Source organism: Amyelois transitella, chromosome 16 (genome assembly GCF_032362555.1).
Source record: "Amyelois transitella isolate CPQ chromosome 16, ilAmyTran1.1, whole genome shotgun sequence".
Taxonomy (NCBI): domain Eukaryota; kingdom Metazoa; phylum Arthropoda; class Insecta; order Lepidoptera; family Pyralidae; genus Amyelois; species Amyelois transitella.
The window spans coordinates 9,025,093-9,044,429 of NC_083519.1; the positions used below are offsets into that span (position 1 = coordinate 9,025,093).

General features: G+C 36.9%; 1 protein-coding gene across 1 annotated transcript in view; it reads right to left on the reverse strand.

The window, feature by feature from the left end:
* Positions 1-2,357: 2,357 nt before the first annotated feature.
* LOC106129079 (synaptotagmin-4) overlaps positions 2,358-19,337 on the reverse strand; it is a 33,854-nt gene continuing 16,874 nt past the window's right edge. Inside the window, exons 4-10 of the mRNA XM_060948474.1 lie at positions 18,879-19,033; positions 11,970-12,104; positions 11,439-11,552; positions 10,916-11,027; positions 7,328-7,455; positions 3,446-3,638; positions 2,358-2,474 (exon numbers count right to left, since the gene is read on the reverse strand). Coding sequence (XP_060804457.1) covers positions 2,358-2,474; positions 3,446-3,638; positions 7,328-7,455; positions 10,916-11,027; positions 11,439-11,552; positions 11,970-12,104; positions 18,879-19,033 — 954 coding nt within the window. The remainder of the gene's footprint in view (positions 2,475-3,445; positions 3,639-7,327; positions 7,456-10,915; positions 11,028-11,438; positions 11,553-11,969; positions 12,105-18,878; positions 19,034-19,337) is intronic.

The window sequence follows — 19,337 nt, forward strand, 5'->3', positions numbered from 1 at the left end:
TTAAAAATTAAATTAATGTTATTATTTAGGTATTGAAAATTACCAATTTTTAGGTAAATGAACAGTTTAAATTCAGAGCAACAGAAATTTTATGTGAAATATGTGCTACGAAATTACCGTAGCGAGTTCTACGAGTTTGCTACGAGCTCGCTACGAGAACTCGCAAGTTGCCGGCTGCATTTTTTTTCAATTTCATTAATTTACATAATCATTATATTTTTAATAATGGCCTTTGATCGACAGAGTATCGATTAAATCACATCGATTGTATCGGCAACATGTTATTATTACGTCTGTTTAAAATATTTAATTTATGTGTTTCTGGCTCAGTGCGTCAAGAATGAGCCTACAAAATGTGAGTTCTGTGGAAACACGATTTCAAAATTTATTATTGTCCCGTTGAATTTATTTCGATGAACTTTGCAAAATAATTTAAGAAATGCTTTTACACTCAAAAACAATGTTTATTGAAAACTACAAAGATGTGTTGCTGAAATAAATTATTAAAACTGCATTGCAAAAATTTTATAATCTCATAAATTACAGAATTAACAAGAATCGTAGTTGAAGTCATTTTTTTTTTCAAAAGACTAATAATCATCAAAAGTCTTTGAAATCAAAACATTTGAACCAACACGTTTCACATACAGGATTCAAGTTCGATTACTATACATCGAATGTTTACACGTAGATATGTAGAGTAATAAGATAAAACAGAGACAGGCGGCGCCTTGTTCTCCAACATTAATCTACATTAACATGACTTTGTGTTAAACATTCACTAGACATACCTACTATTATCATAAGTACCATGAATTTCAGTGATTTATTTGTATGGAATTAAGCATGACGCTCCTGGAATAGTTGGGATTTTTACATATTATTTATTTATTTATGAGTCCAACTAATGGTGTAAACGAGTATAGATCAAAAGAACAAAGAAATCTTAAACAGGCGCTTGTGAAAGCCAAAATATTGCTAAAAAAACGGGAGCATTCCTATTTCCATATAAACAATTCACTACACTCGCTTGTAATTGAAGTGAGCGAGCGAAACTCATTGTAGATTTAAAGGAGAGGGAATTAGGGATTGCGTACACTGTGCGTATTACGAATTAGGCAAAGGACACATAAATGATCTACCTTTTGTATTCCGGGAAATTTACCACCTTAACTCGACTTTTACACTGACTATTGTGTAATCAAAATATAGAGATAAATTTTTCTACCTAAATACCGAATATTACTTTACAAATTTATGTCTAAATCAAATCATTCGTAATTGGACTTCGAGCAATCAAACCTCGTAAAATAGTAGTAAATAGATAGTTTGACGGCCTCTGTGGCTCAGCGGTAGTACGCTTGTCTGTGACACCGGAGGTCCCGGGTTCGAATCCCGGTCAAGGCATGATGAGAAAAGAACTTTTTCTTTTTCTGTCCTGGGTCTTGGATGTTTATCTATATAAGTATTTATTATAAAATATAGTATCGTTGAGTTAGTATCTCGTAACACAAGTTTCGAACTTACTTCGAGGCTAACTCAATCAGTGTAATTTGTCCCGTATAAAAAAAAAAAAAAAAAAAAAAAAATCAATCAGTAAATTTATATGACTATCATCATCCAAAAATAAACCTTGTCATATTGTGCAAATTATAGATAACCAAAATGGTATTAGGACAAAAATGAAACATGATAAAAAATTATATTGGATAAATTATACCTATTTTAGGGTAATACACGTAGATTGAGCGGGATATGACATGCTAATGAAGCTATAGTAGGGTTCCCTTTTCAAAAATAGGAACCAATTTAAACAGAATATTGATTACGTATTCTTTTATAGGACTTTTACGGTTCTGCAACGTTCTCAAATATACCTACTCGTATCGCACGCAGTAATTTGCGGTTCGTAGGTAGTAGGCAAGTGGATGAATTGATAGTCTTTTAGGTAGTGGAAAGTCGATAGTAAGAGTTATAAGGGTTATAAGAGAGCTTTAATTAGTTTGTTTTCAAATAAGTAATTGAAATTCTTTGTTTGAAAATATTTAGTGCCGGTCTTAACGGCAGATAGGACAGCGAGGGCTAGGTTGGTAATGGGGATAGCGTGATGTTCACTCCTCGAGTTTGTAACTAGACATGATAATCCATTTTTTAAATTTTCATTTCCAAATTTGAAAGTCATCAGCGCGGTTAATGTCACGACCGGATTCAGCTGCGGCTGAAGTTTAAAGTGCTGAATCACCGAAATTTTCTTTTTTTTTTTTGAATTGCTACAATTCCATTTTCAAATTGTAATCATGGGCGGGGGGACAGCGGCGGGAGGCGGGAGGCGGGTGGCGGAGACATATATAACGCGCTCACTCCTTGAGCTTGTGCCAGTCGGCGATCTGCCGGCGCGGCGCCGCCTGCACCTCGCGCCAGTGGTGGCGCGCGCTGCCCGCGCCCTCCGCGCCCAGCTCCAGGCGCCCGATCACCTGCAGGCGCAGCTCATTGTACTGACACAGGCAGTTTCGACGAACGTTGTTGTGCCATTTAAAGTATTTCATTTTAAGTACATACATATATATGGTCACGTCTATATCCCTTGCGGGGTAGACAGAGCCAACAGTCTTGAAAAGACTGAATGGCCGCGTTCAGCTATTTGGCTTAATCTTTTCTATTAGTACATACATACATATGGTCACGTCTATATCCCTTGCGGGGTAGACAGAGCCAACAGTCTCGAAAAGGCTGAATGGCCACGTTCAGCTATTTGGCTTAATCTTTCCTATCAATTTTTAAGTAATTTCTTTTAAAAAGAAATGTTAAGGGTGTACAACCCTTATTATTAAGGGGTATTAAATATGGTTGTTGGCAGATTCTCAGACCTGCTCAATATGCTCACAATTTCATGAGAATCGGTCAAGCCGTTTCGAAGGAGTACGGGAACGAACATTATTATACATACATATGGTCACGTCTATATCCCTTGCGGGGTAGACAGAGCCAACAGTCTTGAAAATACTGATAGGCCACGCTCAGCTATTTCACTTAATGGTAGTTTTGAGATACAAATAGTGACAGGTTGCTAGCCCATCGCCTAAAAAAAGAATCCCAAGTTTGTAAGCCTATCCCTTAGTCGCCTTTTACGACATCCATGGGAAAGAGATGGAGTGGTCCTATTCTTTTTTGTACGGGAACCACACGGCACAAACATAAATCAGTACATATATATTTAATTTAATCCTACTACTATTATAAAGGCGAAAGTTTGTATGGATGTATGGATGTTTGTTACTCTTTCACGCAAAAACTACTGAACCGATTACCATGAAATTTGGTATGTAGGTAGCTGAAGACCCAGAATAACACATAGGCTACTTTTTATCCCAGAGTTCCCGCGGGATTGATAGGGTTTCCATGCGGACGAAGTCGCGGGCGGCCTCTAGTATTTAATGAAAGTTACCTCATTCTTGGTGACACGATCCCAATCTAACACGAGTAGCTCCAAGGAGACGTGGTCCAGCGTGGCGTTGGGGGCGGCCGGCACTTCGAACACGAACGACTCGTTGAAGACGGGGTTCAGGGTTCTCTTCTTCACGTGCGTCTTCTTCTTGGCGATGCGCTGCCCGTTGTATAGCAGGTACATTTTCACGTAGCTGAAATTTAAGAAGGAAGTTTAAGAAGGAATAGTTTAGTTTAAGAAGCTGTTTGGTTAGAAATCGTGAAGGTAGAGAGTTTAGTACACTGGATTATGTGACCTATAATTCGAAGAAAGTACTAAAGATAATATAGAAAAAGGTACAATGTAGTAATACATTCATAACTGTTACACGGCCCTCCTTTTTAGAACTAGGATTTGGACAAATTTAGAAATTAGCTGTGCCCGCGAGTTCGTCCGCGTGGAATAGTTATTTTGGACATCATTGATAGGATGTTTTTTTCACATATTCTTTTATTTATTTTCTCCTTATAGTTGCAGCGTGATGTTATATAGCCTAAAGCCTTCCTCGATAAATGGTCTATTCAACGCAAAAAGAATTTTTCAATTCGAACCTGTAGTTCCTGAGATTAGCGCGTTCAAACAAACAAACTCTTCAGCTTTATAATATTAGTATAGATATACTATATATATATATATATATATACATATATATTAGTATAGACTAGCTTTCCCCCGCGACTCCGTCCGCGCGGATGTCGGTCTTCGCGTAGATGGTTTATTTCTCCATTTTATTTTCAGTCCGGTCAATTTAGACCAAAAAATAGGAATGAAGCTACATTAATTCCCATCAAGCTGAAAATGAGTATAATTGTTTAAAACACAATCAAAAGCATTATTTCAGAATTCCCCATGATTCCGGTTTAAGGAAAAAAATTACCCAAGGTCAAAGGTAAGAAAATGGGATTTTCACGATTTTCTTCAAAACGGTAAGTTTTATCGGAAAATTACCTCAGACATAGATTGTAGATCATAAAGTTATCTATAAAAAGAAATCAATAATTTTTTTCAATAAAGCTACCGTTTCTGAGATATAACGATGCAAAAAGTTGCAAGCGTCATAATATGCATAAGCACGTCTCGTATATACTCTGTGTAGCAGTAATATAAGTAAAAATATTGTTCTGTCGGTAATTTTAACTTGAATTAAAAATATAAAATATACATAAGTATAATGAAACCCAGTCTCTTCATTTATACTGTAGTGAAACCTTGAGACAACATCTGTCTCTCTGTTTAATTGTGTACGTGGCTAGGGTAGTATACCTGCTTTATCTCAGAATGCTCAACACATGAAATACCGTTAGTCTTTAATAATAGTTGTCCTTGCGGGGATACCGTTGTCGGCTATGGACACCACGGCCTCTCATGCCCTAGGAGTGCCGGCCGTTTAGGGCGCCATGCCGCCCTAAGTGATATAATCCTCCATGCTCTTACCACCATCCATGTTCCAGCCGTTCTAGAACCAAACGGTCTGGCTCGGGATGATGCCAAGAGACCGGATGGTATGATTTTGGTACCCTGGAGATTGGGGCGGCCTTTGATGCTACTTGTGTCGACACACTTGCGCCGTCTCATCTTCAGGTTACTAAATCTAAGGCCGTTCTGCTTCAAATGAGACAAAAAACCTCAAAAGGCGCAAATATGTAGTTATCGGGATCAAAGTTTACATCAGATGGCAAGTGTGATAGTGATATTGAAAGGAGAGTGAACGCGGGGAACATGGTGAATGGAGCTTTGCATGCCTTTATGAGCAGTCAGAAACTATCCAAAAAGGCTCGACTGGCTGTGCACAGGGGCGTGTTGGTCCCGACATTAATGTATGGGAGTGAAAGTTGGGTATGGCAAAAGAAGCACGAAAGCAGAATAAATGCAGTGGAAATGAGAGCGTTAAGGAGTATGTTGGATGTGAAATTGAGTGACCGGATAAGGAACAGTGTGATAAGGGAATGTTGTGATGTGAAAGAAGATGTAGTTACAGGAATAAAAAACGGTATGTTGAGATGGTTCGGTCATGTGGAGAGGATGAATGAAAACAGGTTGACTAAGCAGATATAGGTACATGGAGAGTGTGGAGGGAAAGGTCGGGGTGGGAAGACCAAGACGAACATATCTTGATCAAATTAAGGACGTCCTGGTAAAGGGTCAGGTCAAAAGCTTGCATGAAGAGAGTTATGAATGTAGATGAAGCAAAGGAAGTATGCAGGGATCGTGGCAAGTGGAAAGAGGTAGTCTCTGCCTACCCCTCCGGGAAAGAGGCGTGACTTTATGTATGTATGTATGTATGTAGTTATCGGTAATATCTATACTTTTGAACCTTTTGGGGTAGAAACTCTGGGACCGGGGGGCCTATCTGCCCATCAGCTTTTCCGACAATTGTCGAAAAAGCTGATTGAGGTATCTCTTCAGCCCTCCGGCTGGAAATTATCTGGCCATTCGAATTGGCAATGCTGCCAGCCTTCTGGGCACATTCCCGCATGTTGATGCTATGCAAGGACTGTACAATTTATAAATTAAATTTTAGTTTGTAGTCATCTTTTTTCTTTCTTTTTATAAGTAGCTTTAGTTTTAATTTGATTATTGCATTGAATTTGATAATTGTAATCTCTATTATTGTCCTAAGATGATTTTCTTCACTTAGGATTATTCTATTTTTTTTTAAATAATAAATGCGAAAGTTAGTCTTGAGTGCCACTGCGTAGTGAAAACACGTGTTTATTCTAACCTATTTCAGACTTTTTCAAGTATAATAATAAAAATGTTAAAAAAAAACGCGCTAATAGTACACTACCTCAGAGGTGGCAAGGAAACGGATGCATATTATTACGCTTGCAACTTTTTGCATCGTTATATCTCAGAAACGGTAGCTTTGTTGAAAAAAATATTGATACCTTTTTTATAGATAACTTTATGATCTACAATTTATGTCTGAGGTAATTTTCCGATTTGAAAAACTTACCGTTTTAAAGAAAATTGCGATACACCTATTTTTTACCTTTGACCGTGAGTATTTTTTTTTCCTTAAGCCGGAATCATGGGGAATTTTGAAATAATGCTTTTGATTGTGTTTTAAATAATTATACTCATTTTCAGCTTGATGGGAATTAATGTAGCTATGTAGTATTTTTTTCATAGTAATTAGTAGCGGCCCGCTTGTGCAGCAAACGGTTCAAGCCAAAGCCGACTTTAGGCGCTACAGGTTACGGCTAAATCCACTGCGGGTAACGCAACGTGTGTTCGCGGTTCTACAGAACAACGTCTATGGATAAACTGAAAAATTAAGATTTTTTTTTCTTCGTATTTTTTCGGGATAAAAAGTATCCTATTTTACGCCCAGGATAATAAGGTATAATTATACCAAGTTTCATCAAAATCGAACCGTTAGTTTTCACGTGATGCCTGAACATACAGACAGACAGACAAAAAATTTTTAAATCACATTTTTGTGTTTGGTATCGATCCAGTAACACCCCCTGCTATTTATTTTTTCAATATTTTCAATGTACAGAATTGACCTTTCTACAGATTTATTATATGTATAGATAAAAGTTTTAACACTGGATTTACTGTCTTTTTGTCTGATGTCGTTTCAAAAAGTCAAAAAATAAAATGCATCCATAGATATTAGGTACACATTGTCGAATAATATTTTATGATGAGGACAATTATCTTATCATTAAACTTAACAGCTGAACGTGGCCTTTCAGTTTTTTCAAGACTGTTGCTTCTGCCTATTCTGCAAAGAATATAGACATGACTATATGTATTACAGACATCACAATTACACCTCGTCCAATTGAATTCTAGTCTAGTTAATCTTGTAGTTAACTGATAATGAACACGTACGGGTCTGCGAGGCCGGTGACGTCCATCTTGGGCAGGTTCCTGGCCTTCAGCAGCACCACGGTGAGGCGCGCCGCCGCCGGCTGCCAGCACAGCGACACCAGCACCTCGCCGCGGCCCACGCTGCGCATCTGTTGTGCAACACCGCTTTTTTAGTGTAGGTTAAAATCTGATCGGTCAGGTTGACTAAGCAGATATACAAGGAGAGTGTGGACGGAAAGGTCGGAGTGGGAAGACCTAGACGAACGTATCTTGATCAAATTGAGGACGTCCTGGTGAAGGGTCAGGTCAAAAGTGCCCGAAACCGAGTTATGAATGTGGATGAAGCGAAGGAAGTATGCAGAGATCGTGGCAAGTGGAAAGAGGTAGTCTCTGCCTACCCCTCCAGGAAAGAGGCGTGATTTTATGTATGTATGTATGTATGTGTGTAAAAGTCTGAAGCTGAAGTGCCTTGTTTGGCATTAAACTGCACTACACCGCAAGGGATATAGACGTGACTATATGTAACCATTTTTTTAGTGTAGGTTCTAAATAAACGTGAAGCTGAAAGCGGCCTTTTTGGCGCTGTCTACCCCGCAAGGGACGTGTCCTTGTATGTAAAAATTTAAGACACTGTGGCGAAATCTATACGCCTCAAGTTACAAAAATAAAATAACATCACATGACGCTATCAGTCAAAAACAGCGAAAAACCTAAATCGCACAAGCAAAGATTTCACGGATTGGAGCTATATGTACAATCTCCGACAAAACATCGTCTGTCGCGCGGTTCCCCAGGCGTCACACCAGCCTGGCGGAAGATCTTCCCTTTGGTGGCGGTCGAGCCGAATCATCGCTCCCGCTACAACACCATCAAGACGTTGTAGGGAGTCAAAAGGGTGCGCTTTTAGAGAACAAACGCGAGATCAGCGCACTCCGTAAATGATTCGACAGTGATAACAGGAAGTTTGGTAGAGCCGTGGGATAGTAGGTAAAAATCTACTAAAATGGTACAAAAATCTCCACAACGTATACGATATCGCATACCTACCTATAATACGTTTATTACCTGTAATAAAAATGTAAAAAGAAATTAACGCTGTGGCAGGTATTCGTTCTACAGGTACATACATATATACAACACTACTTATTATTTCCTTATATATTTTTTACAATGAATTATGCAACTTTATAACCTTTGTTGCAGATAAGGTAATGTTTATACGCACGTCGTCTGCGGAAAGTGTGACCCCGTGAGTTCTACTATGTAAAAAATAAACGTTTTGTCACTCAGTAGTTTGTTCCATGGTGAATGAAATCAAAATATCGATAACTACTCCACTCTAAGCTCTATCGCCACCCTCATGGTGACATTTATTTTTCAAGGCTTTACCCCCTCTTCATACAAATCAAAATCAAAGGGGGATGAAGTTTTACTGAAGGACTGTACATCTGTATAAATCACGATTCCTTCGCCAGAGGAATAGGCAGAGACTACAAGTCTACACTTGAATGCTCCCTGCAAAATTCTCTCGCAGAATCCACATTCATCACTTTCTTGTTTTTTTTTTGTTGTACGATACATTATTAATTGTTTGTATTGTACAATAGTACGATAAGAAACAAAAATGTCACGTATATATAAGAAAATTAAAAAAATTAACACTAGACAAATTGAGATGTGAGTTAGCCTCGAAGAAAGTTCGAAACTTGTGTTACGAGATGCTAACTCAACGATACTATATTTTTTAATAAATACTTGTATCAATTAACATCCAAGACCCAAGCCAATCAGATAAAGTTCGTTTCTCATCAATTCCCTGACTGGGCATTAAAACATTATAACTATATCTACCAATTACGTTTGTTTTGACGTTTGAATGTTTTATGATTTCTGGGTGTTCTAATGCACATTTAAAAATGTTTTCTAAGTTTAAATAAAATATTCGATATATTATTTTTATAAATATAATAAAAAAAACTCTATATATACCTAACTGCACAAATACGATGAACATAATACGAGTATAACATCACACGAAAGTACTACTACAGATTCATGTACAAAGGGGTTTAAAAGTATTATACATTAAGATATAAATACAATGTATTATATGTATATGCTTGTGGCAAAATGCCGAATATTCACTAAAACCTAGATGTATAAAGAAATTAATATAAAAATTAAATCGCTTTGATAAATATTTTGCTTATGAGGAGGAAGTTACAACATCATGAATATTTTTGTGTTTTCTGATTGATCAGTTTACAAAATATACATTTATACTCTGTTGATGAACTGTGTTTATGTGGTATGTCCGTTCCCATTAGCATATAATAATCAAAGCTTAATATTTGCATGTATGTATATATATTATACAACAGCTACATCACAAGACGACTAATATGAGTGGTATTTATACGGTTAAGATACAATAAAGTGAATTTAAATACATGACAATAAGTAGATACCGTTATAACTCGGGAACTACTCACCCAATGTAAGTCAAAACCTGCCCAGAGAAATTACCTATGGAAGAACGAAAACTGTATGACAATTTGGATTAGTGGTTCCCCAGTTTTGAACGGACAGAGTTGGCGAAAAGTGTGTTTATAAAGAAATTAGTGGCTAAAGTTATCGCATACCTAAAATAAGTAAGTAGAAATATGAAGTGGAATGGTAAGGAAATAGTTGTGTGTTTAATTTAAATATTTGGATTACGATAAGCCATAGTTTCACATTTGTTTTATCTGATCATTACGCATGTGATTATAATAGGTTTGTCAGTTACCCAAATATTCAACGGTTTACGGAAACTCTGTGTGCCTTAATTGCGTATAAAAGACAGAGATTTATAATTTAAAAAATCTTAGAGGCCTCATACAATTGTGGATTTATAAGTATTGATACCAACATAAGAATCTATTACCCGCTTTTAAAGTCCGACTCAAAAAGGTGACTCTCTCTCTCTCAGTACAGCGTGTTCCCAGAATAATTCTAAACTTTTACCTTCACACATTAGACCAGCTAAATACGGTCCGGTCGTTGGAGATCTTTGAAGGAGACCTAAGACTATTGGTAGACTCGGCGATAATAACAATCAGATCTCTGCATAGCACCAACCCTCATAAGAACGATCCAATCTGTACCAAGTACAGTCAGTGGTAGATAAACTTGCCCTTCTTCTTGAACTTATTTATAAGAGGGATCAGGTCTTAACTTTTTCTTCTACTAAGCAACTACGGCCTTGGTCTGGTCAAACAAATTCTTCTCGCCACCTTTATCATTGGTGCATAATGCATTAGCATCTGTGGTTTTGGTCTACAAGGGCCCTTGGAATTAAGGAGTGGCGTATCATCTCGTACTCCACCTAAGTTTTGATGCATCAGGGAGTACCGTTCTTCAGCTCTGCCATTAAAGAGTTGCTAAGGTCTTGTGTCCTCTAAACATTCTACATTATTTTATTCATTATCATCAGTATTTATAACATGACCAGCCCATTGGAGGCGACCCACTTTTATGATCCTCACACGATTTTTGTGGTTGTATCTCGCAATCTTATAATATATTTCTCCCCAAACCATATTAAAGTTACGCAGTAGTAAGATATACCTTCAGGCTGCGAGGCTGGATCTCCCGGCACAGCGCCATGGCCTCTCCGCTTTGCAGCTGAAGCCCACACAGAGGAGCTATCACCTCGCCGATGATCTCGTCGCGGGAATATCTGGAAAAGGAGGATAGACTATTTATGTCAAGAACTCCTTGGTCTAATAAAGAGGCTACGGAATCAAAAAGAAAAGAATTTCATACACAACGTTCTATAAAACTTACAATATACAATGACTGATGGACACAAATATAACATTAGCGCAACACACTCAGAATTGGGGATGAATCTGCGTAAGCGAAACCTAAATATTGTCAGCCTGAGAATAAAGCTGTCGTGACCACTGCGCCAAAAAATACTTCAAATTCCGAGAAATATTTTAAACCATAGGAAGGTCTCAGACGATCCATCTCAGACCCTTCAAGAATCAAAGCCCTATGTTTAAAAGCCTACTTTTATGTCCTAAGTTTTTCCAAGAATTTGCTTGACCCATGCCTCATGATGAAGATGGTCCAGTAAGAAACCTACCTGTCAAAGCTCAGGACGACGAAGTGCAGAGTGATCTCAGCAAGCTGGTTGGGCCCCAGTCCGTAGAATGTGAAGTCTTCGTCATACACTGGGCACCGAGTCTTGCGGACCACTCTGCAAGTCAACAATAATTCACGTATAATAATGGAGTATTAAAATAAAAACAAAACTCACAAAACTGGCACGTAACCAAATACTTTTTATTGTTCACCTTTAATTTGATTTTCTCTCTCTTTAAGTAGACCTTATCACACCATTATCATTTGGCGAAAATATCAACATTCTACGACGCAAGAAATCCGAGCATTTCAAACACATATTCATAAAAGTCCTACCTATATCTATATGTTGCTTTTGGTGGAATCTACGGTCGACAATTCGCATTTTACGCCCCTAAACACCGGACGACATCAAATCAAATATTTTAATTTTCTCTCAAATATCAAGTAGTATAAATACATAACATAGGTAATCTTATTTATTATCAGTTTCATAAATACATCAGAAATGCAGTCAAATCTTGTCAATTACCTGGTTTTGACTTTATGCTGCTTATCAGGCAACAGCTGCAGCTTGACGTAGGGGTCTGGTCCAGCTGGCTCGCGGCCCGGCAGACCCTGGCAGGAGACCACGGACACCACCAGAGCATTCCTCTCGTTTTCATATCTGTGGACAACTTGGAGGTTATTTCTTGTAATCAGAGTTGGAACCAGCTAGTTATGTATGTGGATGAAGCGAAAGAAGTATGCCCTGATCGTGGCAAGTGGAAATATGTAGTCTTAGTCTACCCCACCGGGAAAGGGGCGTGATTTTATATGTATATATATATGCAATATATGTTTCAAGTATTTCATCTTTTAGGCGACAGACTGTAAACTGTTATGTTCTATATGAATCTCAATTCTATCATTAAGTCATTCATGCGCGGCTAGCAAACTGCCACTAATATCAATTCCATCATTAAGTTATCAACATCACCTTTCAGCCATTTGAAGACTGTTGGTTCTGTCTACCAAGTCCTTTAAGGACCAAAGCCTGATATAAACTCAAAATAATAAGTAGTTTACTATCCCGCTGTTATTATTGAAGGATCACTTAATCCTGTCTGGCTAAGATTTATGATTATCTGGAGCGACGGCCACCTCCCGCGGAGAAATAGCCTAGATCCACAATACCAGCTGTGCTGATATGTTTTTTTGCACATTTCCATAATTGTACTTGTTGTTTTCGTTACATATTTAATCGAGGCGAAAATGGTTAAATATGTCGAGTCGAGTCCCAACTCCCACGTCAGATGAAATTGTGGAATTTTACTTATAAAGTGTAGAAGAGAATGACAACAATAAATGAATTTATCCTTATTTCCAGGTAATATTATAAGGAAAAATAAAATAAGTTGAGTGAATTTCCTTAGAGTAAATAGTACCTTTGCATTACTTCTTGTGGGACTTGGGAAGCAGCCGTCTTTCAAACGGCCACCAATATTTCAACCTTTAAATTTAAAAAGTATTTGGAAAGTATTTTTTGCATTTATAATTAATTAAAAAAAAAGCTTTTTTTTTAGTCTTGCCCATTTCTGTTGTTCTCAAACGAGTGGAGGCAATTTGTTCACTATTTACGGTCATATTACCTTTTTATTGATAACGCGCGCGTTGATAACATTTTACGGTCGCCAGCCGACGCCGTAAAAGCCGTATTACAACTTTATGGCGAGACGTGAGGGTGTATTAAAAACGTATGACAGAGTTTAAACCTTGAATGAAGACGAGAAAAGGGCATTTACTTATGTACTTAGACTTGTTAATAAAATACAATATGTTTAAATCAATACGGGACAAATTACACAGATTGAGTTAGCCTCGAAGTAAGTTCGAGACTTATGTTACGAGATACTATCTCAATGATACTATAAAATCAAATCAAATCAAATCAAATCTCTTTATTGCGGAAACACAGGTAGAAAAGATGATACAAAACAGTTCGTGTCACTGTGATCTGTCTTCACAAGACGTACAATAATTCAGTCAGATAATTTTTTTTCATTTTGAATTTAAAATCATTCAATAATAAATTAAAAATCAAAATTTCGCCTTAATTTATACTTAATTAAAAATAATATATATTTAGCAATAATGTCATCAATTAATATTTAATAAAAATAAAATATAATAATTATGTCACAATATCTTTTAAAAAGTCATTGACGCTATAATAGCACTTATCAGTTAGTAATAATTTTATTTCCTTTTTAAATGTTACTATGTCCATTTTTTTAGATAATCCGGTAATTTGTTAAAAATAATAGGAGCCATACCAATCACACTCTTGCCAAGCATAGCAGTCTTATGACCTCCAGTTGCCAGTTTTAGTTGATATTGGGATCTCAAATTATTTGGTCTCTTTCTAGTGTCTATTAATTTTTGAAATAAGTGCGGATTAGATTTAACAAAAATACATATTTCCATTATATAAACACAGGGTAGTGTTAAAAGTTTAAGTGTTTTAAAAATAGGTACACAACTTTCCATTGACTTTAGTCCACACATTGATCTGAGACATCTTTTTTGAGCTTTAAATACTTTGTCATTTTCACGTGAGTTACCCCAAAATATTACACCATAACTTAAATGTGGCGTTACCAGACCGTGGTAAGCTACAAGTGTAACATCCAATTTGACTTTTTTGGATAATCTGAATAATGCATAAGCTGATTTATGTAACTTTTTACATATTGATTCAATGTGAGAATCCCATGTTAATTTGCTATCAACTTTAAGTCCTAAAAATCTAGTTTCTTGCACTTCTTCTATGTTCAGATTATTGTATTTCACACAAATATTTAAAGGTAGTTTTTTGTTGTAAAAATGCATTAGTTTTGTTTTTTGCAAATTGATTTTCAAATTAATTATGTCTAACCATTTAATTATATCATTTAATGTATTATTTACGTCCAATTCATAACAATTCGGGTCAACGCATTTTATCACAGCAGTACTGTCATCAGCGAATAAAACCATATTTTGCTTAATGTTCAAAGGCAAATCATTTATATAAATCAATCAATCATATACTTTATAGCAAACAAAGCAATCAATTATATACTTTATAATAAATACTTATATAGATAAACATCCAATCAGAAAAAGGTCTTTTGATCTTTTCTCATCATGCCCTGACCGGGATTCGAACCCAGGACCTCCGGTTTCACAAACAAGCGTAGGTACTACCGCTGCGCCACAGAGGCCGTCAAAAACATGTTTGAAAAATGTAAAAGATTGAATGGAGTTGCAATTAGTGTGTTTAAAATAGTAAGCCATCTAAGAGGCTTTCCATAGATCGATGTGTCTATCAAACCAGTTTTAGCAAAATTCATACCCAAAAATTTTGCAAACATTAATTAAAGCACTTTAATCAAAAGAAATGTCAAATAATTTATTTTCAAGGATGCTTTCGTATAGCTCCGTTTTCGGTAAATAATTTTAATAAAGAGCACATAGATGTTGTTAATAAACGGATCTCAAAGTATAGCGACGAATATTCCAACAAGGTAACACGCAAAAGTTTGGAGAGATATTTAAAAATACCTAATTAATGAATTAATAACCGAACAGAAATGAAATGAATTATGAACAGAGAAAACAAAAAACATTTTCGTAGCTGGTTATGGTAAATGGTTACAATAACGACAAGTAAATTCCATTACGAAACTATTTATCAAACAAGAAAAAATCCATGTCCGTATATGGTTCGCAAAGATCAGCCCAGCTACGAACGTTATCAAAGGATTTGAAATGTTACTAATATTTATGCACGTAAAAAAATTTACAACAGGTGGACTTAATGCCACAAGCATTCTCTGCCATAGACTGGCAGAGACCTTTGGACCAAACTGATAATAATATATAATATTAAGCGAAGACCTTAAAACGTAATTATAAATATTTATGTGAACAAATTCACTTTGTTCACCGCAAATGCTCCACCAATTTGCGAGAATTTACCTGCCCACTGTTTGCAGGGAGTATTTTCGTCTGTTTGTAGTACGCCAATTGCCCGCATTGCTCAATTTGAGACGCCATCAATGGCTTAATCAGTTTCATGAGCAGGTGGTGCTTTAGCGTGTTAAGAGTTCTGCACTATCTGGGTCCTCCATTCCAGGCTTTCCTGTGACGGATTTCACCACCCGCTCATTAAAAAGAATGACGAATTCGATGCACAAAAATGACCCTAGAGTCGTATTGAGAATTCCTCATTTTTTTAAGTCTGTTGAAAACAAAAGCAATTTGTTTATAGAACGTCAACAAATAGTATTTTGGTGTGTTTTTTCTAATTGTACGGTGGACAATTAGAAAATTGTTTTCGTTTCGTATTGTTTTACCCTATATTTTAAAGCCCTTTGAAACAAAATTATTTGTTCATGAAATTTGTTCATTGAACCGCATATTAATTACCTTGCATGGAACATTATGACGCCGTAATAGAAGCGAATTTTTTCAGTAAATTTGCATAGGTTGATGTGCTGTTGACTGTACATCCACCACGAAAATTGCGAGTGAATTAGCCTGTTTGTTTGCAGGCAGTATTTCCGTCTGTTTGTTTGGGGCCGTCGATTGACCGCTATTCGGGACGCCATCAATGGTCAAATCGATGCACCAAAATGGTTCTCGTTAGCGAGGACTTTTGTGTGTCGTTCGCGGACTTGGTTAGTCTAGCCAGACATTATAGATATAATAGTCTAGACATGTTTGTGTGTTTTGTTTGTAAATACTTTGTTTTACTGAACAGAAAAGCAAATTATGACAAGAACAATAATGCACAACGCAAATATGATAAGTCCTTTTGTATAAAGTTTACAGATTTTTATCTATTTTTATATAAAAAAGAAACAATGTTTAAGTATTTCACTGTCAGTGTACTTGTGAACAGAGAAAATGGAAAATTACCCAACTCTATTGCTAAATGACGTTTTACGTTGATACATAACTCTGGGGGAGGTTACCTCATTAAAAAAGAGTTTTGGTGAAATTTTTTATTAGACTTGCAAATGTAAGTTATAAATATTTAACTCAATTTATTGATTTGCTGCACTCCTTTTGCAACCTGACCTGACAGCCTGCAGTTTGACCCGAATAATGATACAGTAAGTAATATGTAGGTACTTTTAGTACAATGCGCATATATTAAAACTATCTTATATATAAAACTAGCTGACCCGGCAAATTTCTAATTTAAAAAAATAGGTATGTAAAATAGATGTTGGCCGATTCTCAGACCTACACAATATGCTCACAAAATTTCATGATAATCGGTCAAGCCGTTTCGGAGAAGTACCTACGATAACGAACATTGTGACACGAGAATTTTATATATAAGAGCAGTTATCATAATAAAATATGAAAATTCCTTCCACTATAACCCCCCACACACGAGTACACCCTATACCCCTATAGTCACCCTGTCATTTATTAAAGCTTCAGCGACGTACGCGATGTAATTGAAGCCCGAACACAAAGCCCTGGTATTGATTTTACCGTGTTTTCCGCTTACATTGTCATTTTCAGCTCCACACGACACCCGACGAACATTGTTATACAAAATTAACAATATTACCTGCCGACTAAATATGTATATAGGTGTGAGTATAATAAAGTACAATGTGTGAAGAACCCATTTCAATCTGTGAATGGGCATCAAAGGACCAATTTACTTATTTATACCTACATATAGTCACGTCTTTATCCCCTGCGGGGCAGACAAAGCCAACAGTCTTGAAGAGACTGATAGGCCACATTTAGCTGTTTGGCTTAATGGTATAATTGAGATTCAAATAGTGACAGGTTGCTAGCCCATCGCCCAAATAAAGTTTACCAAGTTTATAAGCCTATCCCTTAGTCGCCTTTTACGACATCCATGAGAACGAGATGGAGTGGTCCTATTCTTTTTTGTATTGGTGCCGGGAGCCACACGGCACTTATTTATTAAATTCATATTTATTCGGAAATAATGCATAAAAATTAAAAAAAACATGCGACTTTAAAATCTGTTTGAAATCATTTCAACGCCTACAAAAAAGTAACCAAGAGACAATAAATCAAATTGTTGTTTTATGATTAAGGTAACATAAAACGAGAATTTATTATATACGTTGTTGAAACATAATATAAATAAAATGTACTTTATATAGACTATTTTAACAGGAAATTCTTCGTATTGACTCGCAACCTAACCAGTAGTTACTGAGTTATGTAATGGTTGTAATAATACAGGACTTCATAGTAATTGGGCTCACGAGTTGCTCCGAATGTTTAAAAATTAATAACTAACTACTGACGTTGGAATATCGGTTTTTATTGAACCGGAATAAAACTTTTCTTACCGTTATAATGAATCATCGGCACTCATGATGACTTAACTTCTTTTTTGATATATTTTCTGTTTCGTATTTCAACTTAGTCATAACGCCAGGTCAAGAGTACCCGAAACTGACGAGCTTTCATGAAGGGAGTTATTAATGTGGATGAAGCGAAAGAAGTGTGCAGTGATCGTGGCAAGTGGAAAGAAGTGGTATCTGCCCACCCCTAGGAGACGTACCCAAAGAGGCGTGTTTATATACCTGAGTTTGAATATATGTAAGTTTCGAGAACTAACCTTTAAGAACTACCTAAAAAATCTTCTAATGGATAGTGTATTTACTGCGTATTCCTCGTAGGCATCATACTTCACTCGCCTATACAACGTCACGAATTGTGGTAGGTATTTGTGGTTAGTTCCATTTAACCTTTTAGACCCTTTTAGGGCTTCCAGGATTTGGTTTCTCGGCAAACAATTGCCTTCCAACGATTATTACAGCGTTGTTGATCGAATCGGCGGGTAATAAGGCGCGTGAAGCGCAGAAAGGCAGAGGTTTGAATACCACCTCAGCTATGACTATTTTCGAAAGTTATGTATATTATTTTAAATACTAACCGATGTTCTTACGATGATGAAAAAACATCGTGAGGCAACCTGCACATTCAGGCAATTGCATGTGTTACCATGATCGATCCAATGCGGGTAAGGTTTATCTTCAAAGGTTTTGGATGTCAGATGAGAGTCGCTTCGTGTAAAAACCTGACTCACCCAATCCATGGTCCATGGTCAACGGCGTATACCGGGCTCCTCTCCAGAGTGGTGAGAATGAAACCGGGACTTAAAGCCAGGAGGAAGACTGTGTACTATCATTATTATAGTGTGTTGTTTGCTTCTTATTTACCGGTATGTTTGTTCGTTTCCTTTATGTTTTTTTTTCAAAATATTTCTATAAATATACGAGTATATACTAGAGGTGTATTAAGATACTCCTCCCACTCCCACTCCCTCCCACGGGAGCGTGCATTATGGTTTACGCAAGCGGAGCCGCGTTCGCCCTCTACTCTTACTACTTAAAGCTCTAAAAAATACCTGAGTTTGAAGTGGAGATCACCGAGCCTGCCGTCGTTGGTGTCCGGCTCAGTTGGCTTGACCTTCTCCGTGGCGTTGGCGTCAGCTAACTCCTTGCTGAGGGGAGCTGGCTCGGCGGGTGCGGTCGGAGAGTGGGGACTGTTGTGACCCGAGCCCTGGTGGGGAATGACTTGTTTGTTTGTATGTTTGTTTGTTTGTTTGTAAACTCTCTTTCCCATGGATGTCGTGAAAGGCGACTAAGGGATGGCTTACGAACTAAGGATTCGTTTTTAGGCGATGGGCCAGCAACCTGTCACTGTTTCAATCTCAATTATATCATTAAGCCAAATAGCTGAACGTGGCCCTATCAGTCTATTCAAGACTGGTGGCTCTGTCTACCCCACAAGGGATATAAACGTGACCATATGTATGTATGTATTTGTAAACTCTTTATTGCACATAAAAAAAATATAACAAATT